The sequence below is a fragment of the Protopterus annectens genome, chromosome 7.part0 (assembly GCF_019279795.1).
Source record: "Protopterus annectens isolate FY-2018-M chromosome 7.part0, PAN1.0, whole genome shotgun sequence".
Lineage (NCBI taxonomy): Eukaryota > Metazoa > Chordata > Ceratodontiformes > Protopteridae > Protopterus > Protopterus annectens.
Window position 1 is genome coordinate 313,654,855 of NC_056739.1, and position 17,986 is coordinate 313,672,840.

General features: G+C 39.3%; 1 protein-coding gene across 6 annotated transcripts in view; it reads left to right on the plus strand.

Moving 5' to 3' along the window:
* The window catches only part of IKBKE (inhibitor of nuclear factor kappa B kinase subunit epsilon), an 889,499-nt gene that overhangs the window by 634,667 nt on the left and 236,846 nt on the right, over positions 1–17,986 (plus strand). For all 6 annotated transcript variants that reach the window (XM_044076852.1, XM_044076857.1, XM_044076854.1 and 3 more), the window contains 2 exons: positions 7,527–7,603; positions 16,541–16,580. In XM_044076852.1, coding sequence (XP_043932787.1) covers positions 7,527–7,603; positions 16,541–16,580 — 117 coding nt within the window. The remainder of the gene's footprint in view (positions 1–7,526; positions 7,604–16,540; positions 16,581–17,986) is intronic.

Sequence of the window (17,986 nt, forward strand, 5' to 3'; positions counted from 1 at the left end):
AAAATCTGGACAGTTGAGAAGTATGATCTAGACCTAGTGGAGGAACACTCCATCCAACCAAACACTGTATTCATGGCAGACTTTAATTACCTGTTTATAGACTGGGAAACCTATACTGCCTTCAGCTTGCAGGCACGTCTCCTGGACTTTAACACAAATGCCTTAATCAGTCAGTGTATACTCCAACCTGAGGTTCAAACATACTGCACTCCCACACACACACTGTGTTGTGTCATATCAGCACTGGCGAAATCCATCGCAAATCTGTCTCCTTTGAAATAAAAATAAACTTCAAAAGCCCAGAAAAAAATGTTACAGTTAGAACTATTCTAAAGCAAAATGCATCCTATTAAGCAACAGTTTATCAAAAATTCAGTGCCCAGCCTTAACCCTAAGTTCACAACAGTCTATGCAGAGTTGTTCACAAACACTGTACAGACATGTAAATGGCTGCAGAGAGACTGCTGTACCTACCAGAAGTAAGTTCTAAAGATTAGGAGCTTCCCAGTGGGGTTTGTTAACAGGGTATATAACAAAAGGAAAAAATGTCATGGCCAAGATCAACACTCAATGACAAGAGCTCACGAAACTAACAAGACTAATTAAATCCAACAAGGCCAATTCTGAGATTAATACAGCCTCTCAGTCTAAAGACAACCACAAGGCCTTCTGTAGCTATGTCTAAAACCTGTAAGCTAACATGCAGCAGTGTGCCGAACTGGTAGCAAATGATGCCACCTTCACAGATTAGAGTGACCTAGTATACCTGCTAGCTGACAAATTCAGCTCAAACATCACAACCCTAATCCACCCTGGAAAAAAGCATACCCCACCCAACTACTAACAGGGTCATGATGGTGCACACTAAGGCCAAAAATACAGCCTCAATGGGCTCAACAATATTGCAGGCTGTCTTCTAAATAGCCTTAACCATGACCGACTACTTGAGTAACTTTTCAACTACAGCCTCAAAACAGGCTATGTACCAAGTGAATGGAGGATGGCAACAGTTATTCCCCTTCCCAAGTGTGGGCCATTAACAGAGCTCAGAAATTTTAGACCCATTGGTCTGTCTAGTCTAATTTTGCTAAGATGCAACAAATTGTCATGGAAATGAACAAAGACATTGACAACCTATGAACACTGGCCTCATCCCTGTTTTGTCAAGGGAAGCTCATGCCTCCTCAACCAGGTAGAACTCTTTGAGAAGGTAACCAAGACAACGAATGAAGGGAAAACTGTTCATACTACCTACCTAGATCTGGTTAAGGCATTCAGTACAATACCCCACTTAGTTATTTTGGGCAAACTTACTGAACTAGGCATACATACATACATAACTTAATGGATTGGCAGCTGGCTTACAAATAGGACCCAAGTAGACAAGATTGATGATACCATCTCCACCAAGAAGTAAGTCAACAGTGAAGTACTGTGGAGATCTGTGCTAGGTCCGCTACTGCTTGGCATCTACTTTTCAGAAGTCAAGGCTAATGTCAAGGGCCTCTGGCTCACCAAAGTCATAGACATCTTCAAATTGAGAGCTATCAAATTCTCGCCACAATGCCAGCATCCTGCCAGATGGTCTAACACAGACAAATAATTGGTGCCAAAGCCACAGATTATAACTCGGTGCAATGAAGTGCATTATAGAGCCTTTTGGGAAAATTTCCACTCAGGCAAATTACTTCATTAAGACACTCCTAAGAACTGACCCAATAGTTAGAGATCTAGAAGCATATGTAGACTGTAATCTGGCCTTTGACCAACATGTAGCTAAGGTGGTAAGGAAAAAAAATGACTCCACCCACCTTAAAAGCAAGGGTATGGCGTACAGGTCCAAGTAAGTTATAGTACCACCCTACTCTGCCCTTATCAGACCCATCATTGAGTACAATGCTCCTTTCAGTATGTACCTGACTAGGCATATGCAACAGTTGGAACACCCACAGAGGTTACTCAGCAAGATAATCCAGAACACATTGTCCTATACAAATTGCCTTAGAGGCCAATGTCTATACTGCCTCTCCTACAGGCTATTGAGAAGCAATCTTTGTTTAGCGTATAAGGCATCCTTAGATCCAGCCCTGCTGGAGCTTTTGCACATCCACAAAATGAACAGAACCTGAAACTCAGTAGATCCAGGGATTTAAACTTTGCATGCAACATAAATTTAACATGCTGTTGAGACAAATGTGTCTCAAAGCACCCCATGCTCTAGAACAGGCTCCTAATCCATGTGAAGCAGAGTCTATCCCTAACCCTTTTCAAACATAACCTTGACCATTGGATGGAGAATTGTAAATTCATCCTGAGGTTATCCCCCATATCTCTTATAGACAGAAGACTACAGTAAACCTTTCCTAACACACCCTCCACATAACTTTCTAGCAAGTGCCTAACATGCCCGTCCATTTTAGACAAATATGTTACAAGGGGATGCATTTGGGTTGGGTTGTGCAACTAGGCTTATAAAAGGCCCTGGTGGTCGTAAGCCTAATGTATACCTATGAACCCATGAATCTGTGGGGAGGAAACTGTCTGTTTTTTGTTTTTCCACTGATAGAACCGCTTGAGAAATAAACTGATTGAAAGTGATATACACCAGACTTCTGAATAGAGCTGGGAGTTTACTTTACAAAGCAAAAAAGCAGTTATTTTCCCCAAGTGAGAAATGTACATTTTATTTTTACGTGCATTATAAGAGAGAGAAAGGAGCAGTTACACATGACAGGCATTAATGACAAAAAAAAAAGTAACTATGGAAATTACTTTGGAGGAAATCCTATTAAAGGTGGCGACTGCTGAACGTACAGAGTCCGAGTTACTATGACGCATAGAACATAGGGCCACTGCCATGGGAACTCCAAAATACTACCTGTACATCATCTGTTAGTACAAGTACTGCGGTATCAACATTTATTCTGTCTTCTGAAAGTGTTGAGCGAAATTCTATAACTAAGGCAGTGTTTTATAATCTTCAGTTAAGACTGGCAGCCCTGTTAAAAAAATTCTCAGTAGTCTGTGCATAGAAGAGGCAGGACACATACCTCATTCATGTTGTGGCTTAATGGCTAATGCATTTGTTAATCAAACCCTTCAAGACCATGGAAGACTTGGGTCTGGCAAGAGACCTTCCAAAGTGCAGGAAGTCGGCAGAACTGCTAGTTTCCTTGCAGGAGGAGTGTTGCATCAAATGTCAGTAACATCAAGTTGTCAGACATCAGTTAATGGCATTAGGCTAACAACCAGTGGATTTTACTTCAGTTGCAACCCTCAGATGCACTGCTCATACATCTGCATGCTGAATTCACTGCGTGTCCATCAGTTTACATGCAACCCTGTCTAATATGTTAGGCTGCAAACATGCTAAAAACTTGTAACAGTAAATAGAACTGTGCTCTCTTGCACAATAATTCAGCTTAATCTGACCTAGTGGTTTCTGTCTGTGCCCAGAATAAGCCCTTAATGAAGCATTACAGACGGAATTTCTGGCATCCATGTCTTAAACACATAATAAGTGGGTTATGACTGGTGAACTGCTCATAATCCTGCATGTAAAATACATCAGATAACATCTATACCCCTTGAGTTTCTGGGAGCACCAGAACTCCTAGATGTATAAGGGGATTTTAGCAATGCTTAATGAGGAGGCCATCTTCAACCTTTTACACTAGGCCATAAACAGCTGTGCACAGAATGTCACATGGCTGGGGCAGTATAATACACTTCTTTAACTTTGCTCACAATCAAACCACAGAGGTGTGCAGGAAGGTTGCTGTATACCTTGTGTATAGGCAGTGTACTGACTTGGAGAAAAGTTGGAATACATTGCAAATTTTGTTTCACTTTCCCTCAGACAAAGATCAGAACATGGGTACAGGGGCCTGTCATCTAGGGAGACATGCTGTATGTATATTTCCTGACATCAACTAGCTGAAAGATTTTATTTTGTCATTTGGACTCACTTTTGTCAGGGTACATCATCAGAAGAGTCCACAGAAACTGTTTTTGTTTTGTTTGGATTATAGGGAGGTGAGCAATATTTCCAGGCATAATGTATGCATCCTTCCAAGCATTTGTCGTTTCAGTTTATGGGGAACCATTTTGTCAGCTAAGGCAATTAAAGCCTTGGGCATGAGCTATTAATCCTTGCATACAAAAAAAAGACTGGATTTCTTTCCTTTACTAGTGATTTTTGTTCAGACATCAAAAGACTAGGGAAAAGGCTCCAAAATGCATCTTAGAGCTTCTAGACCTCTGTGGCTTATAGGGTACCAGAAGCCCCCCCCCCCCCAAACCCTGGCTTAATTAATTTTCCTCTGCAAGTATTATGGTGCAGTTTTGGCCAGTTCAAGAGTGTTGAAAAGATGGAGATAAAAAATTAGCAAGGGGTAAAAAACTTAAATCAAGAACAAGTGTTTCAGTTGTATGGAGAAGGAAACTGGGAGAGCTAGGTTTGTTGTGGGGGAAAGCAATGGTAACAGGTGAAGCATGAGATCCTTGGTCTAGGGCTCCATTTCACCTAAAGGCTGCCCCTGCACATATCCAAGTCTTCTACAAGATGTTTCATTTCAATGTAGGATAAGTTTGCTTCCCTCCACATACTCTCAGTTCTTCCCAGTGTCAGACCAGATTTGAACAGAATAGTTTATTTCTTACCTTCTCATTTTTGCCATGCTTGATTTTCTCCTTCAGAAGTCGGTCATGCAAGCTACCAAATTCCATCTTAAAATGTACGCATTAACTCAATTACATGTGCATCAGATTTCTGTGATCATGGATTTCTAGTGAAAAGCAAATGCAATGTCAATTGTACTGTTTGCTGTTTTACGTGGATGTCAGTGGTGTATATAGGTCATTACTGATGTACAGTATCACTAGACTTCTATGCATCATTTGGCCTGCCTTCACTAGCAAGATATGAAAGCCATAGGAGTTTTTCTTCTGTTTTGATGATGATTCTGATTCTGAATCTATGGGTAAAGTGAACAATTGTATTGTGTGTGGTAAGCAAATTCCCTGGAAAGACTTTCTCCTATAGTACAATCTAGCTGAAAACCCTCTGTCTAGTAGTTTGCTAAAAATGATGTGTCGCTGGTATCAAGCCAAGGCCTCCTAAAGTCTCTTGCCAAAAACAAAGACCCTAAAAAAAATTTTGGGAAGAAACAATAGGTTCTATGTACTATAAGAACTTGTGCAAGTCACATAAGCATACAGTGCTTGAGAGCAACTGGGAATTTTACCTTTGCTCATCAGAGGTCTGCTAGATTGCAAGACTAGTAACTATGAACACCAAGAGATGGAAGATATCTTGTTAGATGACTCAGATCTTCATCGAGCCTGTGACTCCAGATGTGCTGAGGCAGTTTTGTAGTCCCCCACCTTCAGAGTCCTCCTCTGCCAAGGCATCTGGCCTAACTATTCTATAGTCCATTTTGGCATCTAGCATTTCATGCGTCTTCCTGGATGAAGGATTTTGCTGTGCCTCTTAAAACCAAAATAGCTAAAGTATCAGAGGCTTGCAGTCTAGCCTCTGCTACAGTATCAGAGGCTTGCATGCTGACTACAGAAGGGGATGACAATATCCTTATGGTATATTTTCATGAAGAGGTTTCTCCGGACAGGACTGAGGTCCCAGTCAACTGCCTATGACCAAAAGCTTTTAAAGCGGTTAAATCTGAAGCCATGAGACAAAGTAGCAAAGGCCAAATGGGAAGCAGTCAGCTTGCCTCATCCTATGTTGGACAGTGCTTCTGTACCTTCCTGGGTTTTTTTCCCCAGCAACTTTTCCAGGTGGTTTAGGATTAGAAATCCTCATATTGCCTGGGGCCCCCTTCAAAAAAGAGGGTTCTGATACTTCCAATTCTGAAGCAAATGAATTGGCCTGTGTTGGCCAGATACCCACTGTTCGACAATATGAATCTGATATTAAATGCACCATTATCCTCTACATCTTCAAGCAATTTATCCTTCAGTGATGCCATTCATGAGATAAAGGAAGAGTTTCAATGGGAGTCCCAGCTCAGATACAGAGCTTTCAGGGCACGTCTGAGCCTAGGGCACGTGCTGTTCAGGCAAGACCATATTGGAAGATGTATTTACCAAAGCTTCTACAAAGCCAGACCCCCCCCCCTTACAACCACTTCTATAGGTTTATGGTGCCCATAAATTCTTAAACTGGAACCCTGTAATGAATTGATTTGTGATGTCCTTAGATTTGACTACGGGATCTGCTCAAACTGTATTCAGAAAACTTAATCCCAGTGACAAGAATATGATACTTGACAGGTTTTGGGGGGGGGGTGCACCTCTTCTGTCCTGTCCTTAATAGCCTTGAACTGCCAGATCCACATGCTTCTCCTTTCAGCAATTCCTACTGAAGAAGATACAAGCTAAATTAGGGGAGATATCAGGTAAGGATTTGTAGCAGGAGATGCTAAAATTATATAACCTCTCTGCTCAGGTCACCAAGCAGCCCAAGAAATGTGGATATGATGCAGTTGATGCTTCATTTAGGGTAGTACCATGTGTCTTTGACAGGAGATATAGATCTTGGTGCCCTCAGGTCATGAAAGATAGAGTTCCTTAATGCACCCCCTGAACAAGGACCTCCTCTTTGAACTCCCAACTGAAGGTGTTTTCAAGAAACTGGAGAAAAAAGGCAAAACTATTCCAGCAATAAAGCAGCTTTTACAAGCACCAAGCTAAGTCATGGCCATTGTACCCTAAACAATACAAAACTGTTTATCTATGTTTACTGAGAAAGTCCATCTGGGCAGTGCCCATTTTCAGCAGAGTATTACATTGTACTTTGTTTCACTTAAACACAGAGTAGTTACATTTCTATGTACATTTATATTCACTCAGTAATTACATATACAGTACTGACCTTTATATTTTCCAAGATTTTATGGAGGTAGAAGTTACTCAAGAGAAAGCACACACATGCAACTTAGTGGATTATACAGATGAGCACTTGTATATAAAAATTGGTTTGTCATTTCAGTGAGAAGTTGAAAGTATTCTGTTTTAGGAGATTATTCGGAGACTATTGTATAGTAAGCGCAAAGTCTTAACCTGGTGATGAACATGTGCAGAATCAAGATTGGCTAAGATGTTAAGCAGTGGTTTAAAACCATTGAGTGTGTTGGCTTTATTTGTGTGGGGGGTACTATTCCAAATTTTAGTGACGTGTTGGGAGTAGAGTAAGTCTTTGGATAAAGATAAATTCGGGAAACAATAGCAAGGACTAAATTATTACTATATTACTTCATAAATTAGTCATATTAGTGCTTCAGCTATGGTGTGATTTCTTTTCACCATACACTAGTATGCTTTTTCACGGTCATCAGGCCACTGTTATGATGTGCTAGACTAGACCAAGGATCTTCCCGTAAAGTAGCATCCATTTTATAAACACGATTGTTAATAATGCTGAGGTTGTCACATTTGAAGTCTTGCTGCTACTATACTACAACAGTTTGCACAGCATCTATAGACTTATGCCATCTTTTGTTTTCCAGTATCCAGCGAATGGAGTACTTACTTGATAAGACAAATGTCATCTTCAAGCAGTTCAGGAAGGACAAGCAACAGCCTCGTAAGTAGTAATAAATGTTCAAGATAGTGTCAGAGGACAAAACTTTGGCATGAAAAATTAAAAAACAAACAAAGGTACTGAGTAACATAAAATGGTGGCAGTATCACTGTGATCATCACACCACCACGCAGTACTCTCTAGTAATATTGAGAGGGTGTCCAAAGCATGATCATCTGCTAAAGAGAATCAGTTCTCACATAAAGGGTCATACTTAGAAATTTTTTTTCTGAGAGCAGTCAGTTGGAAAATGTGTTGCCTATATCCACTTTGCATATAGATTTGTACACCGTATGAGTTTTGTGTGTAGTATGTATACATACATTTTGAATTATGCTGAGTGCAGAACCACATCATTTTGAATAAAGGTGCCCCCAGTTCCCTTAAGGTGCAGTGACCTTGCAGTTGATTATGTTAAGTGTATGCAGGAGTCAAGCCACTTCAATTGAAGGGTGGAGTGGGGTGGGCTTTGCCCCTCCAATATAAAAATGCAGTTGGAATTCTGCTAATAAAATCAATCTTTTTACAATATGAGTAGAATTTAAACCCATGGCATTTTCACCTGTGAGTCTCTAAAGAATTGGTTTGGATGATGTAAAGTACATGAATGTAAAACTAAAGTTTGTGTCTAAGTAGGACATGGAAACAGAATTTAAATCTGGCCATTAGTGCCAAGATTAAGGCTGTAATCTGTTAACAAGTTGCTTTCTTTAGTCTGAGGTCTGTCCTCAGCCTCCATTTGCCTACTGTGCGACTCTGAGCTACACACTTAACCAGACTGTGTTCTGGGGGAAATTGGGATTGTACCAAATAACTATACTTAAATGTTAGATATATACATTTAGACATATTTTTGCTTATTAGAATGTGTGTAGTAAAAATAACAGTGCATGTACACTTTCATTTGCTAGAATATATGTAGGAAAATGTAGTCAGATGCATACATTTTTGTTTGCACATATATACGCGTACATTAAAGGGTTAAATTGCTCTTGGCTAAAAAAAATCAAATAAAAAACTGAATCTAGCTGTCACGTAATATGAATGATCAAGGTCTGGTACAGCTTGAAGAAAATGCTGATAAGGATAACTCCTCAAGTCAAGTTAAAAAAGGCATTCAGCTATATATAACAGTGTCTGGTACAAATTTAAGAAGAAATGCTAATAAGAGACCCAGGTGAAAACGCAAAGTAGCTTAACAGACTGCATGACAGACAAATTCGGAATTTCAAAAGTATTAACAACAGACTGTTCTCATGGATATAATCCACATTGCACAATAAAAAGTGTATATAAGGACAGTAAAATTAAATGGTGGTAGATTTGATCTGATTTTTTTTTTTGTTAGATCTGTATACTGGAGTTCATTCATGCTGTTTAGACAAGTTGTTTTAGTAGTATTGCGCATAGTTAAATAAGTTAACTGTATCATACTTTTATTTTGGCAAGACACCAAAACAGAGCTGCTTTTGGCAGCATCAGTAAGTACAAGACTGTCATTAAATAACTTTTCAGTGGAGAGCATTACCTGTATTCCAACACAGGGGGAGGGGGTGCCTGTGCCTTGCATAAAGTTACTTCAGTAAAAGTTCAGTAACCAACATTTATGTACATGATCGAGTCCTAAATAGGAGCACTTCAGTTTCCATAGTTTACAGCAGTACAGCTTCTCAGATGTCTGAATCTGGAGTGAGACTGCCATGCAAGAAGTAAGCAGTGCCATAAATTCTCTAGGTTGGTCAATCCTCAGGTTTGAATCTGCAGCTGCTGGCTTCATTTCACCAGCTTTTCAAGTAACTACAGAAGTTTTCAAACCATCTGTGGTAATCAGAATTGGCCAACTGTCTCTGTGGACTTGGGTAAGAAAATGTGTGTCACATGACAGCATGGATGCTGTTAAGGAGTGTAGTAAACAGTATTACTATTAATGTGTCAATTTTGTGCAAACTCTGTAGTCTGTCTAAACAGCATATTAGCAAATGTAAAACCTTATTAGGGTAAGTTGGCAGAAATTATACCAATGCATTATGTTTGACTGGTATCTTAAACAAAAAAAAAATCTGTGGTATGACAGTAAATGTTTATTGTGCAAGTGATATGAAACTGCTTTCTGTATGCAATGTCATAAAAGTACAGTTCAGACCATTGTTAATAAATAGATAAGGGGTCATACACTTGCATTATTTCCAGATGTTAAACAGTTATGTCCTGTCACCACATGTGAAATGTTAACTTAAGAGTTACAACAGCAGTCAAATCAGTTATTGACCGAATCAGTTGTATATCTTGTTACACCCTTTAGACAAAAGTGTAATAAAGCCACTGCACAGTACAGAACAGAGACAAGGTTCATGGTGAACTGTCATTCTGTGTTTTAGAAGTTTATAAAATTTTTATGAGTTCAGAAAGTTTAAACAACATAGGCAAACACTTTTTCAGAAGGGCATAAGAGCTTTAAAGTCAGCAGAACAGAATACCGAGACATACAAGACAGACCTTACAAACTTGCAATACAAGAAGAATCTGGTTAGTAAAGAGTTAGAGAGAAATTCCACATCTGACCCAGCAGTTACCTATGCTGACAAAAAACAATTTGTTTAGAAAATGGTTAATGTACACAGCAGAATCTGATATATAAACAAATTAATTACTCAGATGGTTCTGAATTTTTATTCCCAAATGTTTTAAAACTTTCATTCAGTTAAAGCAAGGTGCTTATCAGGTAAGTAGTAAAGTAAAATGTATGATGGCTGTTCTCATACACACTGGGGCAGCCTCTCATAGCTAAGCTGTTAGATAATTTCAAAGTCAACATTTCAAATAACTGAACAGTTGTAGTGCATAAAATAAAATGAGAGTAGTTAAAAGCAGTAAAGATGTAAAGTCACAAGAGTGACATGCATGTATTTTCTTCTCACTTAGTGCCTCTGTTTAAAATGCACAAGAGCAAAAGGCAAACAGCAAATGTGAATATATCTATTTTAAGTATGTGTGTTAGTTAAGCTAATATGTCTTTTTTTTTTTTTTTACAATTTTTTGTAATGATAAAATAGCACCAGGAATAGTAGAAACTCCAGCAGAATATGTTTACAAAAGCAATGTTAGTAATAAAAGGCTGTACTGGGCAAATAAAATTACAAATAAAACTCAAGGTATGTTCTTTTGTACAGAGAAATAAAAATGTCATGTTAAAAATCTTTCCTTAGACCAGAGTGTCACTGTTTAAAAAAACAGCCAGAGGGCAAGCATATGTACAGCTCTCTCGCAGCATAAAGCAAATGTATCTTTACAAAACAATACTGCAGTAAAATGTTGCATACTACAGGGGAAAGGGCACTCTCTCAGTTTTACACTGACTGTGTAAACAGTACTGCAAAAGAACTAAAATAATGCTACAAAAAAAATACTGGAATTATTAAGATACAACCAAACACCCTAATACTGGGCGATTTCAACTACCCTGCCATTAACTGGGAAAACTACTCCTTTTCCCAACGGTTCTTGGAATTCATAAATTCCAACACTCTGGATCAACTAATCCATTGTCCCACCAGGGGCTTCAATATCCTAGACCTGGTCATTACCAACATGGGAGATAGATGCTCCACACCAGTAGTAACACCCTCATTGGTCAGGTCTGACCATAAGCAAATCACCCTTGACATCCACGTCCCACCCCCACCCCATAGTAAGGAAACCTCTTTAAAAAAAACTTCTCCAAATCCAACTTCATGCTACTGAAGTCAGAAGTGACAAACTTCATGACACCCATGCAGACGGGATCTGAAAGTTCGACTGCAGAATCCTACACTAAGGCACTGTACGAGCACATCCACTTGAGCATGAATCGTGCCATCCCAAATAGAACCAAGATGCTCGCCTCCAAAAAAAGGAAGCCAATCTGGTGGTCCCCTGCTATAAACAAGCTATACAACAGAAGGAAGAAACTGTTGCAGAAAAGAGGAAAATCCCAGGATGCAAAAAACTCCCTCACCAGCTTCAGTAAGAAGCTGAAATCCCTCATAAAATCCTCAAAAGCTAGTTACGAAAATAAAATTGCCAAAGATTCCAAAGACAACCACAAGGCATTCTATAGTTATGACAAGAATCTAAATGGCAATGCTCAGATCTGCTCTGAGCTACAAGATAATGGCATTAAATATACTGATCCCAAGGATATTGCCAATATCCTGGCAGATCGATTTAGTGCCAACTTCACCCCCCTCTCACCCACTAAAGGGCCCATCTCAATACCAAAAGTTTGCCAAATTCTGGTAATCACGGCCACACAGGTAGAAACCACACTCTCCAAAGCTAAGAATAGATCATCCATTGGACCAGATGACATCCCAGGCTGTGTACTACATGAACTACAAAATGAACTGGCACCTCACCTGTGTCATGTTTAATCATAGCCTCACCTCAGGCTTCATGCCCACTGAGTGGCGCACGGCTACAGTTACCCCACTGCACAAGGGGGGGATCCACCTTAGATCCCAGGAACTACCGTCCCATCAGTCTGACGAGCCTGATCTGCAAGGGCATGGAATGCATTATCATAGAACTTATAAACAAAGACATTGACAACCTTCAAACACTGGACCCCACCCAGTTTGGGTTTGTGAAGGGCCAGTCTTGTCTCCTGAACCTGATTGACTTATTCAGATCAGTCTCCAGAGCTGTGGACAATGGTAAGGCAGTCCACACAGCCTATCTGGACCTTGTCAAGGCCTTCGACACCATCCCCCGCTCTGGAATCATAGATAAACTTACTAAGCTTGGGCATAAATCCCTACATCACTCGATGGGTTGCCAACTGGCTTACTGACAGAACCCAGACTGTAAAAGTAGCCAAATCCAGATCCAGCTCCAGGCAAGTGACAAGTGGAGTACCTCAGGGTTCAGTCCTGGGACCACTCTTGTTTGGCATCTACTTCTCTGAAGTACAGGCCAACACTAAGGGACTCTGGCTAACAAAGTTCGCAGATGACTGCAAACTGGGAGCCATTATTGAATCCCCAAATGATGTGGATATTCTACAAAAGGGCCTTACAGAAACAGATGCCTGGTGCCAGAGCCATGGGCCCAAGCTTAATGCCAAGAAATGTATAGTTATCCCCTTTGGAAAAAAAAAACATGTACCCATGAATTACTACATAGGTGGCAGTACACTAAACATCGAAAGTTTGATGAGAGACTTAGGGACACATGTGGACAGTGGTCTCACCTTCGATAACCACATCACCACAACAGTCAGGGAATCCTTCTATTTGGCACACCTCATCACCAAGGGCTTTTCATCAAGAAAAAAGGAGGTCGTTGTCCCACTGTACTCATCCCTCATTAGTCCCATTATAGAGTATAATGCCCCATTTGGTATGTACCTCACAAGGCATCTGTAACAGCTGGAAAGGCCACAGAAATACCTCACTAAAAGAATCACAGGCCTAAAGCAGATGCCATATGCTGACCGTCTAAAAAAAACTCCAGCTATACTCTGTGGCATATCGTCTACTCAGATGCGATCTCTGCTTAACATACAAGACCATGTCAAACCCTGAGCTGTTGGACATGGTCCACTTAAAGAAATCCCAATCCCTCAGAGCCACATGCTCCAGGGATCTAAACCTTGTCATCACAATGAACAAAACATGCTGGAGGGATAGGTGTCTGACCCAGAGACCCCCCATACTCTGGAATGGACTGCCCATACATGTCAAGCAGAGCGCCTCCTTGGCCCACTTCAAAAGGAACCGTGATGATTGAATGGGAAATAGGAAATTCACCCCAGGGATCATGTCAGTCACCCTGCTAGATAGGGGTCCAGGGAAGTAAATATTTTGGGAAGAAATATCCAGGGAATTGTTATGGCTTGGCTTGTATAGGCCCAAGGGGTGATAGTCTAGTACCAACCTATGAACAATACTGGTCTGTATTAATGACTCTGTAATCATTAAAAAAAAGTCCTTGCCTTTTTGTTATCAAGACTTTTAATAATAATCCCACAACCAAGGTTAATCAATTAATCAGGGTACCATCAACATGTACAGTAGTGAGATAAAAATACCAAAAAAAAAGTAATATATTTTAATGTTTTACTAAATGTTTAATTAGCAGCCTTCAGTTCAGTATTAAGGTTACTAAGTTTGTAAACTGGACTAAGTATACATTACAGTCCATGTATGTACAAATCCAAAAATATTCTGTGCAAGAAAAACTGATGGTAAATAATAAATGTTTGGCACTGTACAACAAATGGTTTAATATGTAAACAATTTTGCATTCAAGTTTTAAACTGTTCACAGAAATTCCAGTTCATTTGTATGTATAGTAACATGTCGAAGCTTGACATTTATGACGTGTTTATTCTAGAAAACCAGGCTGCGGTGCCATTGCAATAAAATCCACACTATATAGAGTAATAAATAAAAGTAAATAGTTAATTCAGCAATTGCAAATTACAGCTCATAAGTGGTGAGACATTTTTACAAAATGGTCAAAAGAAAAAAGTTGTTAAATTGGATAATTCATCCAATTCTAGTAGAAATGGTGGTCATCGTGTTAACCATATAAAACTGTGTTAACTTGCTGTATCAAAAGAAAACTTGTGTTTTAAAACAAAAAGGGAAAACTGTTAGATATATACATTTGTTAGAGTATTTGTGTAGTAAAAATAACAGTGCATCTACACTTCTGTTTGCTAGAATGTATGTAAGAAAATAGTCAGTTAGATGCATACATTTCTGTTTGCTGATATATATATATATATATATATATATATATATATAGGGCTAAACTGCTCTTAGCTAAAAATCAAGTAAAAAACTGTATCCAGCTGCAATGTAACATGAATGTTCAGCGTCTGGTACAGCTTGAAGAAAAATGCTGATAAGGATAACTCCTTGATTCAAGTAAAAAAAAGGCATTCAACTGTATGGAACAGTGTCTGGTACAAATTCAAGGAGAAATACTAAGAGATCCAGGTTCAAGACCAGATCACAGACAGCAACAGGAACAACTCATTATTCACCTTGAAACAGAACACAAAGTAGCTTAACAACAGACTGCATGACATCAGAGAAGTTTGGAATTCCAAAGGTATTAGCAAGACTGTTCTTATGGACAGAATCCAAATTGCACAAGAAAAAGTATATATAAGGACAGTAAAATTGAATGGTGTTAGATCTGTATACTGGAGATCAATCATTCGTGCTGTTTAAAAAGTATAATCTAAAACAGTAAATGCTGTAAACTGTGCAGTATTGTGCATGTCTTTTACATAAACAATTATTTTAATAGTACTATGCAAAGTTAAACAAGCTAACTGTATCAGAGTTTTATTGGGTTGGACATGGCTTTATCACGTCAGGCACAGATCGTCTCTGAGTAGAAGCAAGCAGCAACTGAGAGTAGAGCTGGAGTTTCTTTGATCTAACATAGGGCATCTGCTTGAGTCCCTTAATCCTTTGGTTTGGTGAGGGGGTCTATGCACTTTTTGGCATTTAGCTCAGGCCATGGCTTTGGCCATTAGTTATCTGTCTCTGTGTGACCATTTTGGGGATGCTGTGTCAGTCAGCGCCGATTATGCTCAGAGAAATATATACGAAACAAGAGAGGTCCCAGGACTGAGCCTGTGGGACACCACACTACTGGTGTTAGGGAGTCATTTATGATGCCGAGTGGGGTATTGTGTCGAGCTTTTCTTGGGAGTAGGCTGTGTGGACTACCTTCTTCCCTTTCATCTTCTTGGTGACTGTTTCACAGACCAGACTAGTCAGGCTTATAGGGGCGATATTACCGGGGTCCCCATTGTGGCACCCACCTTTGGAGAGTGGACCACTGTGCTTTTAATGCCATTTCTTTGGTACATTTCCTGTTGTAAGGAGACTGAACTTTGATTTTAAGTGAGGGTTAGTTTTTCTTGGAAGTCTTCTTCGAAAAATGCAATGCAGCCACAGGCCCAGTCCCATAGATGCTGTGCTTTTGCTTTCAGCTCAGCAGCTCACCTGTGTGTGTGCATGTCAGGGCTACACTGGCCTTTGTTGGTTGAGTTTGTTGCACAGGTGGGGTCTGCTGGTCTGTGCCAGGATGTTGGCAATGTCTGTTGGCAAATGTCTGTTTGCACTAACTCATGATTATCTTTAGCGTCTTGTGTAATTTTTCTTTCGAAGCCAGCCTTGGATGCTTTTTGATGAGGGATCATAGTTTTGCTGTAGTACTGATCAGAGTTGCTTTTTTTTTTTTTTTGCTCTATCTGTAGTAAACTTCTCCAATGCATTTGTAAGGGATTCTATGTTTGGGTCGTAATTTCCACTCGGCTGGGCTTTTAGTAGGATTCCATCATTTCCCTCTTGTGGGAGTGTGACCAGTTGTTCCATATAGCATTTTGTTTGTAAATTCTAGGAACCGTTGATTGGGTGGTGGGGGGGCTTAGTGCTCCCAGTCTATGTTTGGGTAGAGGGTGACAGGTGCAAGCCATCCCTAGCGAAGCAACATGGCTTATCGACATATCATCATCCCAGGCTGAGAGATACTGATCCCTTTGAGTGACACCATAATACTTTTAGTTTATTGAATTGATCATTTTTTTTTTATACTGTGATTTTGGCAAGGCAACAAAACAGAGCTGCAGGCAGCTTCAGTAAGAACAAGACTGTTATTAAATAACTTTTCACTAAAGAACAAAAACACAGAACAAAGTATAGCTACTGTAAATCATTAGTTAATTTTAATATGAATGTATAGCAGAAGATTATATCTACAGAAACCTGCTGTCATTGGTCTGTACTACATGCAGTTTTAAAGCTGAATAGCAGGGTTTGCTATGCACATTTCTCAGCGTCTCATGCTGCAGTACTCTGGCTTATCTTTTTGACATTTGAGCATAATCAGCACACTGTTTGTCTAGTACATTTACCAAGTTTGTTTTATTTTTTTTAGGGCTCAGCTACAATGATGAACAGATTCACAAGTTTGACAAGTGAGTAACTCAAAATATGCACAGTTGCAGATTTACTTTATATGACAAATGCATTTATGCATTACACAGTGTTCATCCAGCACAACCCCCCCCCCCCCAAATTTTTATTCTGGTATTTAGACACTGAACATGTAAAAGGGGGATAAAAGCACTAGTACTTTGATGATAATTGAATGCAGTAGCTCTTATCTAAGCTGCAGAAATCCCGCAACTTCCTTCATTTCTTGATGGGATGCTTCTTATCATCTTGGATTGTTTTCCTGTGTATTATTGTAATGTTTTTGGTGACTGGAAGTTCTAACTAGGTAGAGAAATTTTTTGTAGATGTGCAAGGGAAAAGCTATAAAGTTATTATAGAGCTGCCTATCTTTTGATATACTGATATCTACAGAAGTTGCAAAGATATGTACATACAATTAGAAGGAACTTTATACACAACTATAGAAGTGTAAGATTTGTGGCATTTTGTCAGCATAACATTGAGTAAGTAATACATTTTGAGTACATTCGTTATCAGTGAACAGTATTGCACAGAGCATTTAGAAAAAAATTATTCGCTGGCTGCAGCCTTTGACAGACATGAAAGGTATAACAGCTAATGCAGTTACAGAGACAAAGATTTATTTAGCATTTCAGTGTCATTTGTTACATTGAAAATCACAAGTAATTTACTTGGAAAATACGGATACAAGATCTTAAGAATGATTACCTAAATAAGGTAGTTGGAATATTTGGTAAGTACAAGCATTCGAATAATTTGTTGTTACAGCTACTGCTTCGAGTTTGTGTTCCTTGGTTTTAGTACTGTTTTCAAATTGCTTTTAAATGGGATCCACATTTTAATGAGAGGTTGTTCCAGGCTTTTTGTAGTATATTGACAAATGTAGTTGTACCAAAGGAAGGTGCAGAGAGATTTTGATTTGAGGCTGTGAAAGGGAGAATACCTGTTCAGGAAAGGACCAGTGACAGGGCATTTCAGGAGGACATAAGGTGCAAATGTGCTACATTAAAATGAAAGGAGCATAGGTAGTTACTAAATTCCATCCAGCCTGTTTAAAGGAGTGCAATGATGGTTTTTAGTATTATATGTTGAAGTTTTATCAGTTCTAGTCTTGGCTTGCCGAAATTTGCTGGCTTGACTTTTATGTAGCTTAAAAAAATGTTGACTGTCTACATAAAAGTTGGCAAGAGATGAACCTATACATTCATCATAGTGCAAAGTCACATAGTCATTGCATAGTCATTTAGAAATAACATAGATATGTGTAGTATATTTAGCTTTTCATTTGTTTTGAATGTATCCAGGATATCTTGGGGGGTACTTGCATCAGGTTCCTACATATCACAGCCTTCTTACTGAACTGTGCACATCAGAAGTATCACTAACCATCTAGCTGGGAAAAACC